General features: G+C 46.1%; 1 protein-coding gene across 3 annotated transcripts in view; it reads left to right on the top strand.

Moving 5' to 3' along the window:
* LOC147747798 (flavin-containing monooxygenase 3-like) overlaps positions 1-25596 on the top strand; it is a 312200-nt gene that overhangs the window by 115461 nt on the left and 171143 nt on the right. For all 3 annotated transcript variants that reach the window (XM_086955953.1, XM_086955970.1, XM_086955961.1), the window contains exons 3-4: positions 23504-23692; positions 24840-24996. In XM_086955953.1, coding sequence (XP_086812079.1) covers positions 23504-23692; positions 24840-24996 — 346 coding nt within the window. The remainder of the gene's footprint in view (positions 1-23503; positions 23693-24839; positions 24997-25596) is intronic.

The following is a 25596-nucleotide window of genomic DNA, read 5'->3' as shown; positions in this document are numbered from 1 at the left end:
GAGTGGCAGTGGTGACAGAGAGTGGCAGTGATGAAGAAGAGTGTCCCAAACAGGCTGGACACGTAGAAACAACAAGTTCGCAAAACTTGCGACCCGACAGGTAAGTTCGCAAATTGCGAAATTGTAAAAACCCTCGCGAACTGGCAGAAACACGGGCGAACACAAAAAAAAAAAAAAATCCGCAAATTCGCGGGAATTCGCGGATTTTGCGGATTGCGAATCCGCAAATCCGCAAAATTCGCGAACGCGAGATCCGCAAAATTCGCTCATGCTTACATACAATACATTACATCCGCATACAACGATATGACATGCATCATTGAACCTTGGGGGCTTCTTTATCGCTGTGCATCCTCCCTAAGCTGCTATAGAGGCTCAAATACCTGAACAAAGTGCAGTGGTGAAAGCAAGCATCCCTGTCTAGTGCCGAGCAACACCGGATACGAAGAGGAAATATGTGGCCCCACATTAGCCCTTGCAGTGGAGTAAGTGTTTAAGGCAACATGTGAGGGCACCAAACATGAAATCCCACCCCAGGGTATCGAAGGCCTGTTGTAGGTGTAGCGATTGGCATCCAGCTGCCAAGTACTGACCATGGGCAACATCCATGATCTGATGAAATCGGTGTATGTTAAGTGAAGTGTTATGGCGTGAAACAAATCCACACTGATCAGCATGTATCAAATGTGGGAGAAGGAGCAGATGGCAAGCCAGCACCTTGCTCAAAATGTTATATTCAGTATTAAGCAGAGACAAGGTTTGATAAGAGGTCATATCTTGTGGGGTTCTGCTTGGCTTTAATAGGTGACCAACACCTAACTGGTTGGGGGCAGTATTTCCACCTCAAGTGATGCTTTATAAAGCCAGTCTAACTGCTCAGCAAAGGTTAGGACTCCTAACTTCTGTGAATACTGAAATGAGTAAGTGCCTTCTGTGAATACCAAAATGGTAGTAAGTTTAGGATTTTGTCTTAAGTTAGTTCTGTGAATCGGGCCCCTAGATCACTTTCCATAGAAACAGAAACTGTTTAGCAGGGTGAAGGAATCTATCAGGAGTTAGTAACAGTTGACCGATACTAACTGTGGCTTAATGCAAAATGATGCCCGTGGGCAATACCTGGGAAGAGGCCCTGGCATTTCAACTTTATCCAGTGGGAGGGGTGAGAGGACTTTTCAGCCATGGTATTTTTTTTTGTTGGGGTGCCTGGCTCAGCACCACTGCGCACTGCTGGCTTTTAGTCAAAGCATCTGGCCCTTTGCCATTCTCTCTTTAGATCTTCGGATTCTCAAGAGGTCATAGCTAGTAAGGCCTGGTTATTAACCCCCCTCAGGTTACTGAGTGATAGAGTGATTGCACAGTGGGGTCGGCGTCCTCGCAGGCCCACTTATCTGCTAGTGTGTAAAGCAAACATTCTCTGAGGGGCTGGTAGAAGGTAAAGGAATATTCTGCAAAGTGCGTGAGACGAGGTGAGGAAGTCCTATTAAGGGGCAATCGGTTGCACAAAGAAATGGGGGAGGGGGCGGGAGCAGCAGAGTGAACTGTAGGAGATGGAAAGAACAGAAACAAATTAAGTGTATGCGAGCATTGGAGAAACTGAACAATAGGCGAGTGAGGATGCAGGCAGCAAAGAGCGGTTGAGGATGAGAGAAGCAAAGACAGTTGGATTCAGGAGGAAGGAGAGGAAAGAGGAGACCGGAAATGGAGGTAAAAAGGGACAAAAAGCAAAGTATGAAGAAAGGGGGGGGTGGAAAATAATTTTAGGAAAAACACAGAGGTGGATATGAGAACAGAAGGAACAACGAAGCAGAAGAAATTAAGGAGGAGCAGATAGGATGTATGAAAAGAAGAGTTATAGAAAGGTAGTGGAGAGGAGATGAGTAAGTGGAAAGGAAGTAAAGTAGGCATAGAGAGGAGAGAGTGTAGAGGAAAGGATAAGCGGAGAAAAGAGACGACAGATGAAATACAGCACCGAGCTGTGGTCTTTAAATATCACAAAGGGATTGTACAGAGGCCTGAGAACCACAGGATGATTGTTGACTTGTTTATGGGAAGCCCCGGTCTTCCTTTTGCGTTGTACGTGTTATTTTAAGAACAAAGCCAGGAACCACCAACCTTCCGGGAGCTATTGCCAGTGCAGAGAGCTGTTGCTCTGCCACAATTGAGCCTCTTGGCCTCGGATTCATGCTCTTATCGACCAGAGGTGTGCAAAATGTGCATCATTTTCTTTTGCGCATTTACTTAAAATTTGGAGAAATGCAAAACCCACATTTGACACTATATTTTAGCTTAAAATGCTTCCTCCCGCCCAATTTTTACATAAAGATGCATTTTCCGCACACAAAAAACCCACAAGCTCCGCAAAATTCAGCCTCTCATACACAGGTCGCTCTCATTGTCCCTGTGCCATTTTGCAAATGTGTTTTAATAATGTAATTTCAGGAATTTCACAGAACAAGCGTGGCACGGAAATTCGCCAAATTACGAGAGATTAAGTAGGATTACACTGGCAAAACTGGAATTCCGCCTGGGTCTATAGTCTGCCTTGCTAATGAAAGCTGCCGCATCTGTCCCATCCACCAACGGCGCCTCTGATAGTGCCCACACCGTCATTCGCTTCCGCCCACTTACACATAACACAATTCCAAAACAAATGATACTCTGGACACGTTGTATGGGAAAGAACTGCTGCAGGTTTATTTTCATACAACAAACGTATGACGTTTTAGGTGGGTCATCTTACGGGCGATCCCAAGCAGGCAGCCCCTCGCTGTCCCGCATGCCTAAAGAGCCGTCTTGCACGGTGAGTCGATGCTCGGACGGTGCAGCACATTGCCATCTTCGTTATACTCCCGCCCCCTCTGTCAGGGCGGAGCGGTGTGGCACACCCCCGGGCGGTTCAGGCCCCCCCGACCGCCCGAAGGACTAACGGGGCGCCGTCGCGGTTTCCCGGAACCTCCTGCGGCTCCTGGTCCTTGGCTCAGGCACCTTTACTGTGCCAGGCAGAGGTACCCTTACTGTACCATTCTGCCGCAGAGGTACCCTTACTGTACCCGTCAGCCTCCAGATCGCCCTGTAACTCCGCCTGCACCACAAAAAACAACATTACAACATTCTATCTCTTCGCACCGCCTCTCGAGCTGCTGGGTTAGGGTTAGGGTGGGAACAGCGCTTGAGCAGCGGGCGCACAGCTTACAAAGAGGCCGAGCCGTGGGCAGCCGAGGTTTAAATAGGGGGTACGCCCTCCCAGCAGGTAAGCCCAGCCCTGGCCGGTGCCTGGTGAACGCGGGGAGGGGCAAGGAGCCCTGACTACCTCCATTCCACGCCCCCCCCATGTATTCGCTGGAGCTGCGATGAATGGCACTAGAGCGCTGCCTCGCTAATGCTCCCCTGCGTGTCACGCTGTCAGCTGCATAGTGCCCACACCGTCATTCGCTCCCGCTCACTTACACATAACACATTTCCAACCCAAATGATACTCTGGACATGTAGTATGGGAAAGAACTGCTGCAGGTTTATTTTCATACAACAAACGTATGACGTTTTAGGTGGGTCATCTTACGGGCGATCCAAAGCAGGCAGCCCCTCGCTGTCCCGCATGCCTAAAGAGCCGTCTTGCATGGTGAGTCGATGCTCGGACGGTGCAGCACATTGCCATCTTCGTTATACTCCCGCCCCCCCTGTCAGGGTGGAGCAGTGTGGCACACCCCCGGTCGGTTCAGGCCCCCCGAGTGCCCAAAGGACTAACGGGGCGCCGTCGCGGTTTCCCGGAACCTTTTGTGGCTCCTGGTCCTTGGCTCAGGCACCCTTACTGTGCCAGGCAGAGGTACCCTTACTGTACCATTCTGCCGCAGAGGTACCCTTACTGTACCCGTCTGCCTCCAGATCTCCCTGTACTCCGCCACAGCTCTGGAGGAGGCCCCCGTCGATGACAGAGCCCCCCACCTACTTCGCTACTTACATCCTGCCGCTGTTAGTGCCTCTTGAACATCCAGGAGGAACATATACATTCCTAATCTAGACAAGTGTACCCCGTCTTTATCGTAGTACCCTTCGGTTTTCTCCTGTATGAGTGCATGCCTAATGAACCCCAGGCCTCTCCTTTCCATAAACTTCTGCATGGATCTGTTGACCCTCCTGCAGGAATGCTCTACCGCTGCTGGTGATCTAGCTCCCCTCCATTCTCTGCGAGGGACAATCTCTGACCACAGAAGCTCACCAGGTCCCAACCTGTTGCTCACTGCTACCAAGTCCCTCTGTATGACCTGAATCAGCGCCCTCCTCCCCATTGTGACTAGATTGTTCCCCCCCCAGGTGGATGATGAGGACATTGAGGGGCCCCCCTTAAAGCCAGGTGTTGGTCTAGCTTGAACCTCAAGTTGCCCCATTTCATTCCTGGAAGGCCCAACCATACGATCTGCACTTTAGTGGTCAAGGAATTTTAGATTCATTTGGCATTTCTGATATTAGTGGGCGAGGAGGACTAAAGATACAAAATCTAGATTTTGGAAGTTTTTATTCAAGGTGGCTAATTCCATTACCATGGAGTTAATTGGCACATAAACCAAACTAGTGGCTGTCTCATTTGCCAGAAAGTCAGAGAAGGCTTAATTTGGACACAAGGCTCACTTGTTAATGGATTACAGTTATTAATCAATTTATGCAAGGAACAGAGAACGCGATCAGCCCATTTTTTTATTTTTTTTAAATTTATTTATTTATTTTTCCTCATTTGCCTGAACCCATTTTTGTTGGCTGAAGACCCTGCACACTTCTCTCTTGCTAACCAGTGGTAAAGTGCTTTCTAAACTTGTAAAATTGGCACATACCAGATTGGAACATTTAATTTATTTTTAGGGCTCTAGTAAATGGTACTACAAGTTCAGAGGACCTGCAAATGAGATGCTGCTAGTGGGCTATATTCTCATTGTGCTACCCACTAAATTAGCAATATAAAGAATGCCTCTAGGTCTGCCCCGGCAACCTTGGTGTGAAGTTTTCAATTTCATCCCAGCAAAGAAAATGTTTTCCAATGCCTAAACCTTCCATTTTGCTTCCTACCAGTTATCCATAAAGTACGCCCTAAATGCCCATGGGGCAGAGTGCATGTAGTTTAAAAGTAAGGAATGCATATTTGATATTCTACAAGTCCTGACAGTGAAAAGCCCCAAAAGGTATTCTTCTCTATGGCAAGGCTGGCTCTCCCATAGCAAAACTCTTGGTTATAGTATAAGAACTTATAATGCTAATTTCAGTTTGGGAGCAGCTAGAAAAATAAATTATCATTTTCTTTTGCGCATTTACTTGAAATTTGGAGAAATGCAAAACCCACATTTAACACTATATTTTAGCTTAAAATGCTTCCTCCTGCCCAATTTTTACATAAAGATGCATTTTCCGCACACAAAAAACCCACAAGCTCCGCAAAATTCAGCCTCTCATACTCAGGTCGCTCTCATTGTCCCTGTGCCATTTTGCAGATGTGTTTTAATAATGTAATTTTAGGAATTTCACAGAACAAGCGTGGCACGGAAATTCACCAAATTACGAGAGATTAAGTGCGATTACACTGGCAAAACTGAAATTCCGCCTGGGTCTATAGTCTGCCATGCTAATGAAAGCTGCCGCATCTGTCCCATCCACCAACGGCGCCTCTGATAGAACTACAGACTGGGAGGCAGCAGGATTCATGTTAGAGTCACTACATGTGTCAGGAAGGACCCTGTCTCACGTTGGAATGTGGGCTACCTTTAGTCCAGGAGACAGAAGTGCGCTATCCTACAAAATTACAATCTTCACTGTAGGGCATCTTGTGGGTGGGTTTCCTTTGTTTCCCTATCAGTATTCTATTGAAACATACATTTCAGTCCTTTGAGTTTTAACTTCATTATAGTTGATACCGACATATAGATCCTAAAATTTCAATTTGTTTCCAAAATCAAAAGACTAATAAATTGGTCCTGGGCTGCTTGCGCTTTGGGTCAGGAAGGACTTGGCCTGGCAGTTCGGGCTGGCCTGTTCTAATTGGAGAAGCGTCAAGGATGATTTGTATATGACTGGGTCCAAACTGAGGTGGCATGGTAGGTGAAAGAAATTATGAATTGGGATGTAGCCCAGAGCGATCAGCAGTGGCTTAGAATATTTAAGCATCCCATCCATTACCCTGTTTAGTTGATGACCTAAGTGTGATAGGTATGCCCAGACGTGAGTCTTGTGCTCACTATGCACTGGAATCAAGCAATACCTGGCTGATGAGCCCTTAATAAGTGAAAAACTGGTCCTGGGTTGCTTGTGTTCATGTTCAAGGAGGACCTAGCCTGACAGTGTGGGTTAGTCTTTTCCAAATGAAGAAGGGCCAAGACTGATTTGCACATGGCTGGGTCCAAACTGATGTGGAATGTTGGGCGAAGAATGATGGATTGGGAAGTCACCCAGTGCCATTGCCAGTGGCTGATAATATTTTAGCATTTTATCCATCACTTTGGGGCATATCATCAAGCCCTGGAGATAAAATTATCGCCGCTTTAGTGTCCGTTTTCGGATGGAAAGCGGAGATAATTTTATCGCCTAATCAGCAAGGTCAGGCTATCGCGTGAATCCTTGTATTATCGCCCTTTCCCCCAACACCCATCTTTGCATCTCTAATGAGATGCAAAGTGGGCGTTCCTGCCCTGACATAACTGGAGAAATGTTGGTAAGCGACATTTCTCCAATTATCAATGGGCAGGCTAACTTGCAGAGCGACAAGCAAAGTAGTGATAACCTCTGTTATCGCTTCTTTCCTTATGCCTGCTTCAAAACGGACTTAGCCATGATATCCTATGTGTCGTATCGTTATGCCTGACCTCTGTCTAGGGACAGGGCAGGCAAGGAGGAAGGGGCGGGGGCGGAAGCGGAACAGGAAAACTACGAAGTCCAGTAAGAGGATGGCAGCGATAGAATAAAGACGTGCCTTCCATACACTCCTGGCTCCTGTGGCTATTTAGGGGTAAGCGACACTGGCGACGAGGGTGGGATAGCCCTGACACCCACCGCAAGCGGAAACAGCCCAAGCCGTCCGTGCACGCCCCTCAGCACAGAGAGTCTGCAGTTTGCTACCCGACGACGTGGAAAGGGCGCGAAAAACGAAATCGCTCCACACGTCGTGTCGGGTTCTGCCAAGAGCGCGAAAGCTCCAACATAATAAATTCTGCAGCGACGGCAACGGCCAAGACAGCTAAGATCCCCTCAGCCCAACCAACTGCGGTTTCGGCAACCCTGGGCCACAGAAATAGCGTGAAAACGGCTGACAGTGCCGGTGATGACCCCAGCCCTGCAGAGTGAACAAAAAAGCATCGGGGTGAGTCCTGAGCGCTAAAACACCCAGCAGATATATGTATCCTGTGGATGGAGGGGCATTAAAGCATAAAGAAAAGAAAAACGAATTTAAAGACAGTGCAGTGTGTCCCGAGAGGTTTCCATTTTGAGGTCAGGCATTGGCCATAGATGCCCTGTGACTTTAGAGGGTCAGCCATTTTGAGGTCAGGCACCACCAAAGTCTATACACTTAAATCACCAAGAAGACACTGAAGAAACCTAAATCACTTCAAATCAAGTAGCAGCAGCCAACTGAGTGACATCATTGAACCAAAATGTCCGTCAACAGCTCGACAGGCGCCTCAGGAGGAGGAGCGGTGGCTCCAGGCAACCCACCAGGCCCTGCAGTCCCAGGCAACTTAGCGCCGGTTCCCCAGACACTCATGGGAGTACCCTACCTATGGCCACCAGAACCCCTAGAACTGACGTCCGGCAACAGCATGGGAACCAAATGGAAGAGCTGGGCCGAGGATTTTGAAGACTACATGACCGGGTCTCAAGTACAAGACCCCAAGCAGAAGTTAATAGCCCTACGAAACCTGGTGGGGAAAGACATTGCGCAGATCATCAAAGAGCTGCCAAACGCAGCCACTACCCCCTATGACGACGTGAAGGGAGCCCTTGATAGAAGATTTCTACATAAACGCAACATGGATTACGAACGCTATATGTTCAATCTAGCCAACCAAGAGAAAGAAGAGCGCATGTGTGATTTTATCGTGCGCATCAGAAGACTAGGGCGCCACTGTGAATTCGACAATTTCAACACTGAAGACGCGCTGCGGCTCCGCATAATTGAAGGCTGCCAATCTGAATCCTTACGCCGGCGGCTACTGAAAAAACATTACACTCTTGAAGAAATTGAAGAGTTAACGCGAATCAATGACCAAGCAGAAGATCACGCAAAGAAGATGGAGACCCATAAGAGCGATAGGAAGGAACAAGCATTCAGGATGCAAGCACACAAAGAAATGAGACACAGGACAGACCATCACAGGTCAAGTAAACCAACTCACTTCACGACTTTCAGGAGAACATCATCGCGACATGAGTCACGACACACCAAACCCAGCAAAACCACGCCAGCGTGCTACAGATGTGGTCAGGATTACCCTCATTCAGGACAATTCCCAGCTATCGGTCAGCGATGCCATCGCTGTGGAAGGGAGAATCACTTCGAGACGGTCTGTCAAACTCAACGCTCAGGGCGAAGGCCCTCCAAACCCCAATCTGCCACACGACACCATGCTTGTGCAGTAAAAGGAAGAGAAGAACGCTCCTCTAGCTCTCCCATGTCAAATGTCCGGTCCGCAAGCTCGTATCGATCACAAAGATCGACCTCCAGCGAGTCATTGTCACACACACCTGTGTCACAAGACAGTGACGAATACATCTGCATGCTGTCAGACCCGGATCGATTGAAGAAGTACCCGAAGCTAGACATCCGGATAAGAGACCACCCTGCCAAGTATGTCTTAGACTCAGGAGCGTCTCTAAACTACATCTGCGCACTTGAGTATCAGAGCATGAAACCACGACCCACATTAGAACCAGCAGCCGTCCGCATATTCACGTGGATGTCCACAAAGCCGCTGCCATGCCTAGGCCGTTTCAGCACAACTTTATCGTACAAAGACCGGGGAATCCCAGCCTATGTTCATGTCGTCGAAGGCCCAGACCTAGCTGACTGTCTGCTCAGTTTGCCAACGGCTGAAAGACTGAAGCTCGTGGAACTTCTCTACTTGACTGAAGATGTCCCGACATCGTTGCAAAATTTTCGAACCTTTTCAAAGGGCTAGGGAAACTCAACCAATTCAAAGTAACACTGCATATCGACGAACGTGTGACTCCAGTGGCCCAACACCACAGGAAGGAATCTTTTCACCTACAACAAGCTGTAGACGATGAACTTCAAGACCTCCTAAAAATGGACATCATCGAGCGCACGTCGGGACCGACCCCGTGGGTATCGCCGGTAGTGGTAGTGCCCAAGAAAGGACAAGGCAATGAAGTGCGTTTATGTGTGGACATGCGTGCGCCCAACACAGCCATCGAGCGAGAACGCCACCCGGGACCACACATAAGCGATATGATCGCTCGCCTTAATGGAGCCACAGTATTCTCAAAACTTGATTTTAACAAAGGTTACCACCAGCTGGAGATACACGACAAGTCGCGGTACATCACGACCTTTACAACACACCAAGGCCTTTTTCGCTATAAGCGATTGAACTTTGGCATCTCTTCGGCCGCTGAGATCTTCCAAGAGGCCATTCGGCACGTCATCCAAGGGATCCCCAATGCTTTCAACTATAGCGACGACCTACTAGTATTTGGAAAGGATCAAACTGAGCATGATACTGCGCTGGAAAGAGTATGCCATGCGTTGCTGAATGCCAACCTAACCCTGAATGCAGACAAATGCGAATTTCATAGGACAACCTTAAAATTCTACGGTTACATCTTTTCTCAGAGACGGCATGAAACCGGACCCGGAGAAGGTGTCTGCCTTGGCTGACACCCCAACGCCACGAGACGTCAGTGACCTCCGCTCATTTCTCGGAATGGCAAGTTACTGCGCACAATACATCCGGGACTATGCTACCATCAGCCATCCCCTCAGGGAGCTCACCCGACAAGGTCAGCCATTCACATGGACAACAGCGTGTGAACATGCATTCACCTAAATCAAACATGCCGTCAGTTCAGCCATCAACCTTGCCTACTTTGACACCAGGAAGAGAACGGAAATTACTGTTGACGCCAGCCCCGTAGGCCTAGGTGCTATTCTGGCGCAATATCAGGAGGACTCAGACCAACGTCACATCATTGCCTACGCCCGCCGCAGTCTCACTTACACCGAGAAAGTGTACTCCCAACTAGAGAAAGAGAGCCTGGCGGTGGTGTGGGCATGTGAACATTTCCATCTCTTCGTGTACGGGAAACACTTCACATTATCACAGACCACCAAGCCCTTGTCACCATCTTCGGCAACCCCAAAGCTAAGATGCCTCCGCGCATTGAATGATGGGGACTGCGTCTCCAGGACTAAATTTACACTATCGTGCACAAACCGGGGAAAGCAGAAAATCCGGCTGACTATATGTCCCGGCACCCTCAATTACTTACGAGTGTGGAACACTCATTGGCAGAAGAATACATTCACTTTGTCATCGACACCGCCTGCCCACCTACAGTCCCACTAGAGGCAATCCGGGAAGCATCCGCCCAAGGCCCAGTCCTGCAAGATGTCATGGATCGCATACGCAGCAACTCCTGGCGCCACGTGAGAGACACTCCCCAGAACCCTAGTCAGAGTGTCCGTGACCTGGTAGCATTCAAACACGTCCAGGAAGAGCTGTCCATCAGTGAAGACGGTCTACTCCTGAGAGGGGGGAGGGTTGTAATTCCATAAGGACTACGACAAGGAGTGATCAACCTCGCTCATGAAGGCCACAGAGGCATAAGTGCCACGAAGAAGGCGTTACGGGAACGCGTCTGGTTCCCGACACTTGATCAAATGGTGGAGACCACCCTCAAAGACTGTGTCCCGTGTCAATTAGTGAGTCGTGAAGAACCACCCGCTCCTGCCAGAAGGGGTATGGCAGCAGGTCGTAATTGACTTCTTTGGTCCTCTAAAATCAGGCCAGTACATTGTCGTTGTCATGGACGAGTACTCCCGATTTCCATTCGCACACTTAGTGTCATCTACCAGAGCGACCACAGTGATCCCAGTTCTCAACAAGCTCTTTGCAGCATGGGGCATCTCGTTGCGAGTCAAATCCGACAATGGGCCGCCGTTCAATGGCCATGAATTTGCAGAGTTCGCAAACCACCTCTATTTCAAACACCAGAAGATCACACCATTATGGCCTCAAGCCAATGGCATGGTGGAGCACTTTATGGGAACTCTGAAAGAGGCAGTCCAGCAAGCGGAACTAGCTCATCGAGACATCCAGCAAGTTCTGAACGAAGTACTGCGGGCTTATCGCACCACGCCGTACAACACCACAAATCAATGTCCAGCCACCTTGATGCTAGGAAGAATTCCCCGCACTCGCCTACCCACACTGGACAGTACGCTCCAAGCACAAACTGTAAATATCGATCATGACACACTAGTCAAGATAGACTATGAAAAAAAATTACAAATGAAGACTTATGCTGACCGTCGCAGACGGGCCAAACACACCGACATCCAAGAAGGAGACTGGGTGATGGTCCGGCGTGACCGAAGAACGAAGGCGGACAGTCGCTACCTCGCACATCCCCTCAAAGTCAGCAGCCGGAAAGGAACTATGATCACAGCCGAAGCTGACAACAAACGGATTACTAGAAACATTTCACACTTCAAAAATTGCAATTCCAACAGCCACGATGAAGCCCAGCCATGTGAAGCCTTCACTGACTCAATGAGCCAAAGTGAAAACAGCGACCAAGATCACTGTAGCCCAGTGAGACCTGACAACATCATGGACCTCCGCACCAGGACGCCGGAGCAACTTGGTCGCCCCAGAAGGCCGGTCAGACGACCAACGCGCCTCATTGAAGAGATCTGAGAGACAGTAAGACTTTGTACAAAAGGGGGAGGTGTCGTATTGTTATGCCTGACCTCTGTCTAGGGACAGGGCAGGCAAGGAGGAAGGGGCGGGGGCGGAAGCGGAACAGGAAAACTACGAGGTCCAGTAAGAGGATGGCATTGATAGAATAAAGACGTGCCTTCCATACACTCCTGGCTCCTGTGGTTATTTAGGGGTAGGCGACACTATGTAAGGTGGATATTATGGCCAAGTATGCCTTGCCCTATCAGCAAGCTTTCGCCAAACCTTGTGGGATTATCGCTGTATTTCCAGTGATAATCGCACAATTGGCAGCTTGCGCTCTGAATTATATCGCTTTGGAGATAAGCGTTGCTGATAGCACGCTATCTCCGCGATAAAATTCAGAGTTGGCCAGCGATAATTATCCTCGCGCTAAAAGTGCTGAGCTATAATTATCGCATGGCCTTGATGATATGACCATAAGTTTTTTAATGCCCTAAGTGTGAAGGGTATGTCCAGATGTGGGTCCTATGCATACCGTATCACTGGAACCAAGCTATTTCGGGCTGAAAAGCTCATACCTAGGATGAAACTAGTCGTGTGTTGCTTGTGGTCGGGTTCAGGGAAGACCTGGCTTGGCAGTTCGAACTTCACTGTTCCCAAAGGAGCAGGGTCAAGACTGATTTACGTATAGGTGGGGCAAAACTGAGGTGCCATGGTGTGAAAAATACAGATGGACCGGGATGCAGTATCAGATAATTACCAGCGGCTGAGATTCATTCAAGCATTCCATCCATCACATTTTGTGTACTTTAGTGTGTATCTGAAGTGGGACAGGTATGCCTAGACGGGGGTCCCGTGCACACTGTGCCACTGGAACCAAGTTATACCTGGCTGATGAGCTCATAACTAGGGGGAAACCGGTCCTGGGTTGCTTCTGTTCCAGTTCAGGGAGGACCTGGCTTGGCAGTTTCGGCAAGACTGTTTCCCATTGGAACAGGGTCAAGACTGATTTGCAAATAGTTTTATCTAAACTGAGGTGGCATGGTGTGCAAAGTAACGATGGACTGGGATACAGCCCCAAATAATTACCAGTGGCTGAGATTAATTCATGCATTCCATCCCTCACTTTTTTTATCCTTTCATGTGAAGAGCATAGCTCAACAGTAACACAACGCCACATTGTATGTCATTGCATAAGGCTGAACCTTTCTTTATTGGTACCTGACCACAAGACATTATTTTGAAGATCAGTGTTTTAGCTCTTATCAAGCTTCACATTGGTTTTATAGTGAACCTGCTGTCTTGGAGCTATACCAAACTACTGTACACTTTTGCTTCCAAACACACTGCAGCTTTTTTGATTCCCCAAACTTCACAGTTTCTCCATATTCCCAAGAGTTATCTTCATTAGTTTGTGTCTTGTTGGCTGTCTCTCATGTCTCAGGGCTACAACTGACCGCACTTACATCTTGATAGCGCAAAGCAGATAGGACACAACATCCATTATTCCACCAATAGTAACCCTTAACAACTAGTACTATCTCATAGCATGGCAAATTCCATACACAGAATTATGGTATGTTGGTATGTAAAACCAGAGCAAAGTGTCCGGGTCAGAGTCCCACTCTGTCAACCCCCTTTTGAGGTAAGATCCTGATAAAACCACAAATATGGGAGACATAGAAAGTAGTAGCAGCTAGCAGGGAATGGGGTGGAGGGACAGAGGTGTGACAAGGGGACAAAATACAAAAAACCCTACTTACCTCCTCACAACCGACATCTCTTCACCTTTGTCTCACCAATTGTCCTGCAAGTCCGCGAAGCATACAGGGTCCTCTGATGGCTTTGAGTTGTTCCTCAATTGAGGAACAACTCAAAGCCATCAGAGACAACCATACGGAAATAGAGGCTAAAGCTCTTCTGGAAAAAATCGAAAAGGAACTGGTCACGTTTCGAGACAACACCATCAACTTTAAAACAACAAAGTTTGAAAAAGATCAGAAAAACTTTAACATTGACAATCCTCAATTGAGGAACAACTCAAAGCCATCAGAGACAACCATACGGAAATAGAGGCTAAAGCTCTTCTGGAAAAAATCGAAAAGGAACTGGTCACGTTTCGAGACAACACCATCAACTTTAAAACAACAAAGTTTGAAAAAGATCAGAAAAACTTTAACATTGACAATGTGTATCCCTACTTAAAAGATGAATTCTATAGCAGATCGGACTCAATCAGGTATTTGAATTCCAACCAGGGGAGATCCAAGAGAAGATTCACCACCTTCTCGGAAACATCTTCTTCTGAATCGATGGAGGATTCTGATGCAGGAGAGGGCACATCGAATAGAAATCAGCAGAACAGGAATACCCCCAAGAGGCCTTTTTTAGGCCAAGGCCAACAGCCGAAGAGGACAAGATTCAAGCCCCAATGGGAAATGACCACACGCAAGAAGCACTACAACTCGTAAAACCATCGGCCATTATAAACATCTCTGAGAAGACTTTGTCTAAAGCCGAACAAGAGGTCCTAGAAATGGGTCTTTCCTTTGTTCCTGGGGTTGCAATGGACTTTACCAAAATAAAACTGGAAGTGATGGAATTTTTTCGGAAGATCCGGTTGAGATGGTTTTTCAAGGATGCAAATGAACAAGCCACCACGGAAGCCTCAGGCTTGAGGAACAAATCTTCCTTCTGCCCACCCAATCACAACGTTTCCAAAAACATTTTAGCATCCGAACGCTCAGTCATGTCATCACTCAACGCATTAGAGAATCAACGCCCTTTTGTTCCAAGAAACATCACCAAGAAACACAGAGAAGCCATTCAAGAACTCAAGACTCAGAAGGAAGCAGTTATCAGGCAAGCGGACAAAGGGGGAGCGGTGGTCCTTTGGTCGAAAGAACTATACAGGACAGAGGGACGCAATCACGTATATAATCAGGAGTGGTACCGCAAGATCAGTCATGACCCAACTGCCCAAATCCAGGATCAAATAAGAGGACTTGTGAATGCAGCCAAGGAAGCAGGGATTCTGGGACCCAAGGAATCGCAATATCTTATCAAACAACACCCACGGACTCCACATTTGTACTTCCTACCCAAGGTGCATAAAGACCCTAAAGTACCACCGGGGCGCCCAATAGTTTCTGGGTGCGACTCCGTTCTTGAGCCCATTTCCAAATTCGTGGATGTATTCCTGAAACCGCTTGTTGTACAAGTGCCATCCTACCTGAGGGATACCATGGACTTTATCAACAAGGTCGAGGGCTTATCATTTGATCCTTCCTGTCAATTACTGGCCACCATGGATGTGTCTTCGCTATACACCCAAATACCCCAACAAGACGGATTGGATGTCATGGAACTCTACCTGGAGGGTTGACCGCGTCCCCACTGGGTGCCTACAGAACTCATAATCTCTCTGGCGACTGTGGCCCTCAAGAAAAATTTCTTCACCTTTGAGGACGAAATGTTCTTACAAATAAAAGGATCGGCGATGGGCTGCCCATTCGCTCCCGAAATGGCCATTTTGTTTATGGGCCAGTTTGAAGAAAAATTTGTCCTGAATAACAACCCTTACAGAGATTCCATTGGACAATGGCTCCGATTTATAGATGATGTGTGGTGCGTGTGGAATGGTACATCTATACAATTGGAAGAATTTCATGTGTGGCTGAATAACAGGAGCCCGGATATTAAATTCAGCTTGAGTTACCATGAGAAAACTCTCCCTTTTCTGGATGTCGAAATCTCAGTGAAAGAAAATGTGTTGTCATGCTCTCTTTACCAGAAAAAGACGGACAAGAACAATGCTCTTCATTACAAGAGCTACCACCCGCGAAGCCTAAGGGATAATCTCCCTTATGGCCAATACCTCCGTGTGAGACGCAACTGCACCACCATCGAGCAATTTGAACTACATGGTCAAGCCCTGACTTCCAAGTTACAGGAACGTGGTTATCCCCAGAAACTCTTGAAACACTCTATGAAGAGAGCGAGATGGACACCCAGGGAACATCTCCTAGAAAAAAGATCTAAACCCGCGACGGACCGGATGGTATGTGTTTCCACCTTTGGCCCCCACACCAACCAACTGCAAAAAACTATCAGGCAAAGTTGGCACCTGGTCAAGGAAATTCTCCCTGACATAGGCGCCCCCCTTTTTGCTCTGAAAAAGAACAGGAGCATTGGGCAAATGATAACATCCACCAGACCGCCACCGAAAAGGGATCTTCAAAATACCATCTTTGGAGCAAATCCAGTCACGGGGCACCGCAAGTGTGGGACGTGTTCCGTCTGCGAACTCACCATGGAGGGGTCACTATTCACAGATGGGAAGAAGTTCTGGCGTCACAACGAACACACAAACTGCAAAACCAAGTACGCCGTGTATGCCATCCAATGCCCATGCAACATGCTGTACATCGGCAAAACCACGCAGGAGGTCCGCCAGCGTATCATTCAACATCGCTCAAGAATCAACAATAAAATCATGACAGCCCCACTTGTTTCACACTTCTTACAAAAAAAACACTCCAGTCAAGACATCAGATGGACAGTCCTGGCAGTCATCAGGGGTGGCAGTGGAGACCCTGATCTCCGCTTGTCTCAGAAAGAAGCGTATCTCATTTTAAAGTTTGATACATTCAACACTGGCTTGAACGAAATGTCTGAAATTTCCAGTCTATGAACTATATTCCAATTTCCCGGCTGAGCTCGGCTGTGCTGCTCTCTAGAACTTTGTTTCTCCCATTTCCTATACTCTGAACAAACCACTATTGCTGTTTAACCTTTCTTGGCACTCTGCCCCCATTTGGAAGGTTCTAATGTATGTCCAATTCACCATGCCTTGATGATATAGTGCCCAATATGTTGTAAATATGATTGTACCTGCAGCCTTACAAGCAAAGACCTATGCCCCGGTAGGACCGAGCGCGGATCGTCAGTTGCACCCGGCAGCCTTCATTGGCTACTTGGCGACTGTTAAAGTCCAACGCGATAATCACTCTGAAAGCCTGACATACTTCATTGGTAAAAACATGGCCCGAACTACATGGACCATGATCCTTCACTAACTCCGCCCCCAAGACACTCCCACTAGCCAACCGGCCCGGGAGTTTTCAAATAATCAGGTAGAGCGCCGTGACACACTGATAGACTGTGTGTTTTCCTGACCGAGAGAAATCGAGAGATTGAATCCTCCTTAAGAAGTAAGTGTATTGCAGGCTGTCTGCAATCCGCGCTAAGCGCCACACCGCCATGGCCCCCGCCTAACGGGAATGCTTTCTTAAAATACACTTGCTTTGTTGTAATGCAGGTCCCGGCTCACTCAGATACCACCCACCGGCCCTGAATTGGTTTCTGGTACCAGACGCTCCACTTTGTTAAAGCTACTTATTCAGGTAGGATTTGCCACTTTGTCCCGTATTTGTCACAACCGGTTTTACACAGAAGTAGTTGGCTAATTTCGCGCACCCATTTCTATATGTCATTTCCAGCTTTCCAAAGACAACATAGTCATTATGTGAGCCGCTTCCCTCTCGAGTTTGTACCGCGCGGCGGACAACATATCTATAAGAACCAGAACCGGCTAACCACAGGTATGAGCCCTTATCCTTTACGGCATCAGGTGATATGTACTAGCCTAGATCCCCAAAGTTCCATTATGGACCAGAGTGCTAAGCTCCCTCTTTGTATGTTTTTACAGAAACAACCATATTCCTGCGATTTACCGACACCACGGCACATTCTTTGCCACGTGCAGGTAAAAGTCTATCTCATGGTGTGGAGTCACCGCTTAATGTTTTTTGCTACAATACTATGGTACTTAACCCTGACACCCATTCTGTATATTGTTACAGACTCACTGTTCCCAGTCCCCGTCCTGAAGAGAACCGTCAATAATCCGGTTCGAAACGCGTCGACATTCCCATCCTGTGGTTATTTAAAAGGGTGCACCTAGGAAGAGAAACTGTATACCATCCGGGACCCTAGTGGTGCAACCCAATGTAAACATTGAACCACAGCTTTGTCAGGCAGGCAGGCGTACTACTCCATCTGTCCCCGCCTGTCCCTTGGTTTTACATCCCCATGGACTGGTTGTACCCTTGCTTTTTGTGCGAATTTTTTCACTGTATATAAATGCAATTAATGTTTGAATATTGAATTACGTCATTGCTTTTGGTGTGTCATTTTCATTTGTCTTTATTTCATTGTGTTTCACTCACTTTGTAAATATTGTATATTTGTACGTGTGTATAAGTGTAGATATTGTATCCATGAATTCACTGTCGTGACAGTCTTTGGTTTGCCCATGTGTTTTTGAAATTTTGAAAAACCAGATAAAAAATAAAATAAATTTGTTTTGGTACATAAGACTGTGGTTACGTAGTACATATTGACTGCGTGGCTGTTACTCATGATACGAACTTTCCCTATCCAGCCATTTTGTTCTGTTTACTCTGTTGTTGAGATCCGGGCTGGGTAGACGTAGGATCCAAAACCTTCTCAGTTCCACAGTCAAAATACAACATGGCAGGCCTTGCCCGGTGCCTGTCATGTTGTGCTTTGACTTTGTCCGTCCGCCATCCTAATTGACCGCTGGTCCCAGACCTACACATTTTTTTTTTATACCAACAACGTTATCATTTTATTTTTCTTGCTCTGAGAGCAGTGGGGTTACCCTCCTCCACCTTAGCGCAGATGATAGGTGACAAATTCCTATAGAAAACACTCCTTATGTTATCCAAGCTTGGTGGACCAAAACACAAATGCATACCTGCCTACGTATTTTCTTTTAGCAAGAGAATGTCAATTGGTAAAATGTGATCTGGATACCATGAGTCCAGCCGTGCCTGTAATGGTTTCTTGAAAAAATATAGAATTTTACCCACAATTCAGTGGCCTGTGACAGAGACAGGAGAATACACTATTGAATGTTCTAACCACAGAAAGACACCCATCGTTTGAGTGATATTAGACATCAGCTTTGAGTCAACAGTTTGTTTGTATGGCAGCAGTTGAGTGCACAGGAGGATCGCCTCTGCCTTAAAAAGCAATGAACCATGTTGACCCTTTATGTTAGCTTCATTGCATTAGGGCCTATATATACATTTTCTAAGTTGGCTAGCTAATTTGATTCCAAAAACAAAGCCCTTTTTTTCAGGTTATTCTTTGAACAAGTTCCTCTTCAACAGCTTCTAGAACTTAGGCAATAACAAAGATTTACCCAAGAATCAGGACATTCACATCTAGGATCTATTGCTGCACATATCAAAATTACCATGAAGCAATATTGATGATTAAACAAAGCCTCAGTTACAGCAGTGAGTGCAAATGTCCATTTAAATACGGGAACGCTTTCCAGAGAGACATTGACTGTGCTGATGACACTTTGCTGCCAACGAGGAGACCAGATGGAATATTGTTTCCTCTACATCGGTTCTGCTGAAGGAATCTACAAGCCTCCATCGAGGATCTTTCTTCATCAGGGCTTTGAAGCATAGGTCTGGGAGAGCTAAATCAATCAATACACTTGAGGGCTTGAGGAGTTTTGAGGACCTGTGTGAGCTGACTCCCCACCAAATAATGTATCACACGAAACAAGCCACGGGTCCAAAAAGCTAAATCAATGCCAGATGTTTCAGAAAGCAAGCCTATGAAAATTACTTTTATAGAGATTTACTGTATACAAATAGATCTGAAGAGTATATCCTCAAAACTTGGATACAGGGGTAAGCAGGTTAAATGAGAAATGGCAGGGAGAGCAATCCTTTTTCACATAGAAGCCCAGATATACAAAGGTGACACACAACGCAGCTCAGCACCGAAAGGTACTGCGCTGTGTTGCATGAGAGGGAGAGAGCAGGAGAGCGCCATATCTGCAGAAATATGGCTATCTCGTCCTCTCTCCATAGCGCCAGTGTAGAATTTTGCTGCCAAACACCAAGCGCACACCTTTGCGCCATAGTGCAAGGGTGGGTGCATTAGTGTAACATAGGATTTGTACTGGAAGAGTATCCTTTCAGTGCACAATACCATGACTAGACAAGTTTTAAAACCTTTACTACTTTGTATGTGTGCTGTACAATGCAAAGTCGGAAAAGAATGGAGAAAAGAAAACAGTTCTCCTTTTAAAGTCTGTTTTCCAGCAGCGTTATTTTTTGGCGCAAAACCCTGCCTACTAATGTTAGTAGATAGGGTTTTGCATCAAAAAGCATGGGTGGTTGCAGGGAATGGCCATGTACCACCCATTAACGCCCCCTCGACGCTAAGTACCAAAAAGCAGCGCTTCATGCTTTCCTTACAAACCAAAGCAAATACCAATTTGCATTGGTTTGTAAATCCCCAAATGTTTTGCATCAGGTTTGCACTAAAAAAGTAATGCAAACCTGACACAAATCTTTTGTAACTCTTGTACCATAGTTTGAAAAGGTGTTTTTTTTAAATGATCTTTAGAGATCAGAAGAGAATGTGAAGTCTTATGAACATCCTTATGCAAAAGAATATCATGATCTGTGAGGAACACCCAGCCCAAGGAAATCGAAAAGGGCAAGAATTGAAATGTTATGGTCCTGCAACAATTCGTATATTCCTTTTGACCAATCCGATTGGTCATTGTTTTGGCTACTCAGATTTGTCAAAACAGCCTTTGCCTGTTCTTCCCTCAACAGAGTAGATGCAGTAAAAACAAGAGTAGAATGTACCATGCACAATTCTTGGGGGTGGGTTGTGTGTACAGGGCAATCATCTAGAATTCAACACTTTTCGTACACCTCATCTCTCATCAGTGGAGCATTCTAGTGGGAGGATTTTGGAAAGAGATCTGAGTTTTGGAGGTAGAAAAGTGGACTGCTCAGGACAGAGGACAAGGCTCTTGGTCTGGAGAACAGGTTTTGGATATGTATTTCTATTTATTTTATTATGGGGTTTTGTAAAGCGCTACTACGTACCTCCAAAGGCTTTGAAAGAGTATGTATTAGAGGGAGTGGCTAGGTGCACTCAGTGCTGGAACATCAGTCAATCCTCTAGCAGGGGTGGACCAGTGGCCGGTTATGTTCCCTTACTCTATCCAACTCAGCAAAGTCCTTAGGCTTCACCCTGGACAAAAAGTTGTCACTGAAGGATCATATCAATAACTCAGCCACAGGAGCGCTTTTCATACTTAAACATCTTAAAAAAATCAAACCTTTCATTCCATCGAACAATTTCAAAGTGGTTGTGCAATCTTTAGTCATCTCTAAACTTGATTATGGGAATGCTATCTTCCCTGGGACCCCGAAAACTCACCTTGCCCCCTCAGGTCAGATTCTTAACATGGCAGCTTGGCTTATCACAGACCTCATGCGATACGAGTAGGGGCGGCTGACATGGTCCTGAAATGGTTTGACTCCTTCTTCCAGAACCGCTCCCAAAGAGTAAAAATAAAAGCGTTCTCATCTGATCCTCTCCCTGTGTCCAGAGGGGTCCCACAAGGATCCGTTCTCTCCCCCCAACTTTTCAACATATACATGGTCCCCCTCACCACCATACTGAAGAAAGCCAACATCCCTTTCCACCTCTACGCAGACGACACACAGATCTACATAGAAATAACGTACCACAATGACATCCGAAGACTCAATAACACTCTAAAAGAAATCCAAGTCTGGCTAGGGATGAATCACCTCAAACTCAATCAAGGAAAAACAGAGATCCTCCTCATCTCTAACAAAGACAACAACCCACAAATAATGGAATGACTGAAAGACATTGACGCCCTCAGTGGAAATCTCACCGTGACCAGCTCAGTAAAATCCCTGGGAATCACCCTAGATCACAAACTAACCATGTCAAATCACATCAAGAACTCCGCGAAAAGCGCCTTCCTCAACCTGAAGCTCCTCAATAAAATCAAACCTCACATCCCACAAAAAGACCTCATACAAGCCACCCAAGCTTTGGTCCTGTCCAGACTGGACTATGGAATCGCAACCCTAACCGGCACAGCCATATCCCACCTAGCGCCACTAAAAACAACCCTCAATGCAGCAGCCAGAATGGTCTCAGGTGTAAGGAAATTCGACCACATATCCCCCGCACTCAACGACCTGAAATGGCTCCCAGTGGAAATGCGCGCAAACTTCAGAACAGCCTGTCTCACACACAAAGCCCTACACACAGGGAAACCGGAATATCTAGCCTCCAAACTCAAGAAAGCTGGTCAATCCAGAAATCTCAGCAGTTCTAACTCCCTACTACTCATCCCCTTGAAAACCCGGAAACAAAGAACCGCCAGTCGCTCTTTTGCTGGCAACGCCCCGAAAATTTGGAACTGCATCCCAGTGGACATCAGAACTACCCCGTCCTTTACTGAATTCAAGAACCGCCTAAAAATCCTCTACCTCAATCGTGCATTCCCGAGCTCTACCTCAATAGCGCAATCGAGAACCTTAACTACCACATAAACACTACCTCAACAACGCGACAGGAACGTTGAATACCTCATAAACACTACCTCAATCCCGCCCCTCAGGCGGCGGTTAAGTTGCTGAACTTGTATGATGTCTGTCGATTTTTCACTGTACTATTTCGCACTCTTTTCTCCCAATCAAATTGTGAAGCGCTCCGATACCCTTGGGTCTGGCCAGCGCTATAGAAAACTCCAAAAATAAATAAATAAATAAATGACCACATCACGCCGGCCCTCATGTCCTTAAACTGCCTGAATCACCCACAAAGCACTTCATTCTCATTCCCCCGACTTTTTAGGCAATAAACTTACTAAAGCTGGAATGTGCAGATCTTTGAAGCTCCACCGCTCTTCTTCTCGTGCCACCAAAACTAAAAAGGAAAAATACCCATACTCGCTCTTTTTCAGGTAATGCTCCCAGCATTTCGAAACTCCCTCCCTAGGGACCATAGCTGCAACCCCTTCCTCCCTGGCTTCAGAAAAGACCTGCAACACCATCTCCTCAACAAATACTGGAGTTCGTGAATCAAAATAAATCAGGCTCAACTAGGTTGAAGTGTTCAATTCATACCTCTGTTGCTTTGTTGGATATGTTCATTCTCTGTGTTCACCCTTTTGTGCATATGATGTCCCCCCCCCCCCCTTTGCCCCCATTTGTTTGTTACGGGACCACATTTCAGCTTTTCTCATCCTTAATGACTTTACATTTGTTTTGATTACTACTTTATTGCGTGCTCCTCTGTAAAATTATTTCATTGTTTTATATTTAATGAAATTCTTGTACCTTTGATGATTACCTTACTCTTGAGTTTGTAAAGCCCTCTGATACCCCAGGGTCCAGCCAGCACTATATATATAAATATTCCCATTGTTGAAAATGTCCCCTACACAATGACAAGGTCCTGATGAACAGCCAGAGAGAGTCCTGCCAGCGTGGATGAGGGAGGCAACTCTGGTCTTAGGTGTCAGACTGGGATATTACTGTAAGAAGTGAGCAACGAGAAAATTGTCCATGTGCAAGGTGCTACAATTAGTGAATTTTTATCACTGTCACTAACAATCAAGGGTTTGTGGGAGGGAAGGTGTCAATTTCCATAGCCCAGGTCCACCCTAGTTTTCTGTATTCTATGCATCTCTTTTGTGTCTTTCCAAGGAAGAGGTTGTGGAAGGCAGAGCCAGCATCTACAAAAATGTATTCACCAACGCCTGCCGGGAGATGATGTGCTACCCTGATCTCCCCATCCCAGAAGATTACCCCAACTATCTGCATAACTCTCTTTTCCTCAAGTACCTCCACCTGTACGCACAGCACTTTGATCTCCTGAGACACATCAAGTTCAAGGTATCTCTGAAAAGGGAAATGGGTGGATTTGTTTCTGCATAAACGTTTAACTTCTTGCATGGTGTGGATGTGGAGAGTAAAGGAGTTATGTAGAGGTTGGATCTAAAATATATAGTGCCAAATGCTCAGGTAAAGGAGGGAAGAAAGCAATTCTTTAGGGATAGCATCGTGAAATGCAATCTGACCTACTAAATAATTCATCAACAAGACAGAATCTGGTAATAAATACCATCTGGACATTTCCGCCTTGACTATAGTGACTAATTACAGTATTCCAAATTCCGTTTGTAATTCCTCATTCAGGAGAAAGCAACTTTAAATCCCTGTTATCTCACTGGTATTATAAATTCGGGCTCTGGTATCTTCCCACGGAAATAATGGAGCACTTATAATAGGGTCTTAACTTATCACATCCCTTAAATGCTAGAATTTTTTTAACTATCATTTTATTATCAGACATAGCAGGATTAGTGAAAATAAAAATATGTCTTTCCTTTGTCCTAGCAGTACTGTCATAGCAGAATGCCATATGCAAAAATAAATGGGAGCCCTCTGCTTATGTGGTTTTTGGTTGTTTCTGCATGTACATGAGTTATGTAGATTAAGAAAGAGCTTTTGATAGATGGGTATGGTGGAATTGTTTATATACAACATACGTAGGGCACAATTTAGCACTTAGCAGATGGGCTTCTCCTTCCATCCAAATGTGACAGCTATCCTGACGGCCATATTACAAGTGCAATAATGTATTTTGGAATATGGCTGTGGTGTAGTATTCCATCCGCAAAACTCTAAATAAGGCTTGTAGTCTCATGTAGGATAGAAGTGACCAATTTTGGCTTATAAGACTCTGTTCAGCACATGTTCTCTATATGGCGACAGATGTTGATTGGTTGTAGGAGCTTACTCTGTCCAGGATCCTTGGATCTTGAGTTCTATGGACACCTTATCAAACATAGAACGATCATCATGGATCATCCATGGACAGGCATCTTTAATCATCTGGTGATCATCAAAAAGCCGCAGTTAGCAGAGCCTCCAGCCTTCCTACAGCTTTTATATAACAGTGTTCCCATGATGAGTGTAAGTCAACCAGAACGCTTGAAATGTTTACCTGTAAAGAACACGTCCTTGGTTTGTCTTCCAGACAATGGTGGTCAGTGTTAGGAAGCGCCCTGACTACTCCATCTCTGGCCAGTGGGAGGTGGTCACAGAAAAGGACGGGAAGCAAGAGTCTCTCATCTTTGATGCAGTCATGGTCTGCACTGGGCATCACGTGTATCCGAATATTCCGGCCTTCCCAGGTAAGTCCAGAGAGGAGTTGGCAGCCTGACTGGACCAAAGAAGGTTGTGCATCTCAAACACGAGGAAGTGAGGTGTGGGATAAGACTCAGGGAACAGTTACAGTTTCCAGTATTTCAGGGAGGAAGATACACATAACTGGGATAGGAACAGACTGCATGCCAAATAGTTGCTGTTTCCATTACACATGTTTACTCATTACAGAAATATTTATACTTATATTGCATTTCAAAGTATTTGATCTGAGTTTGCTTATTGCGCACAGCCTCTGCCTTGGACCATTTCAGTTTTAAGGGCAAACCAACCTAATACAATGCCCTACCAAATTTATATTGCATATTCAGACTTATTCCTACATTTTTAATATTCTGTGATGCAGTAATCTTGCTGTTTCTTTACTCCATGGTAATTATTTTAAGCTTTGAGAGGGATATGTTTATAAGTTGAATGGTAATTGTTGTATTTTAATGTTTATGCTTTTTCTGAGAATGTATTTTCTCTCACAGGGTATCATTACACCAATAAGTGGGGAGTTACATTTCTCATTAGGACCCACAAATTATCATTGACTACTCCTAAAAAATGGATTTCAGTTTCCATGT

Source organism: Lissotriton vulgaris, chromosome 1_1, assembly GCF_964263255.1.
Source record: "Lissotriton vulgaris chromosome 1_1, aLisVul1.2, whole genome shotgun sequence".
NCBI classification, from domain to species: Eukaryota; Metazoa; Chordata; class Amphibia; order Caudata; family Salamandridae; genus Lissotriton; species Lissotriton vulgaris.
This window is presented reverse-complemented; position numbering and strand designations above follow the sequence as displayed.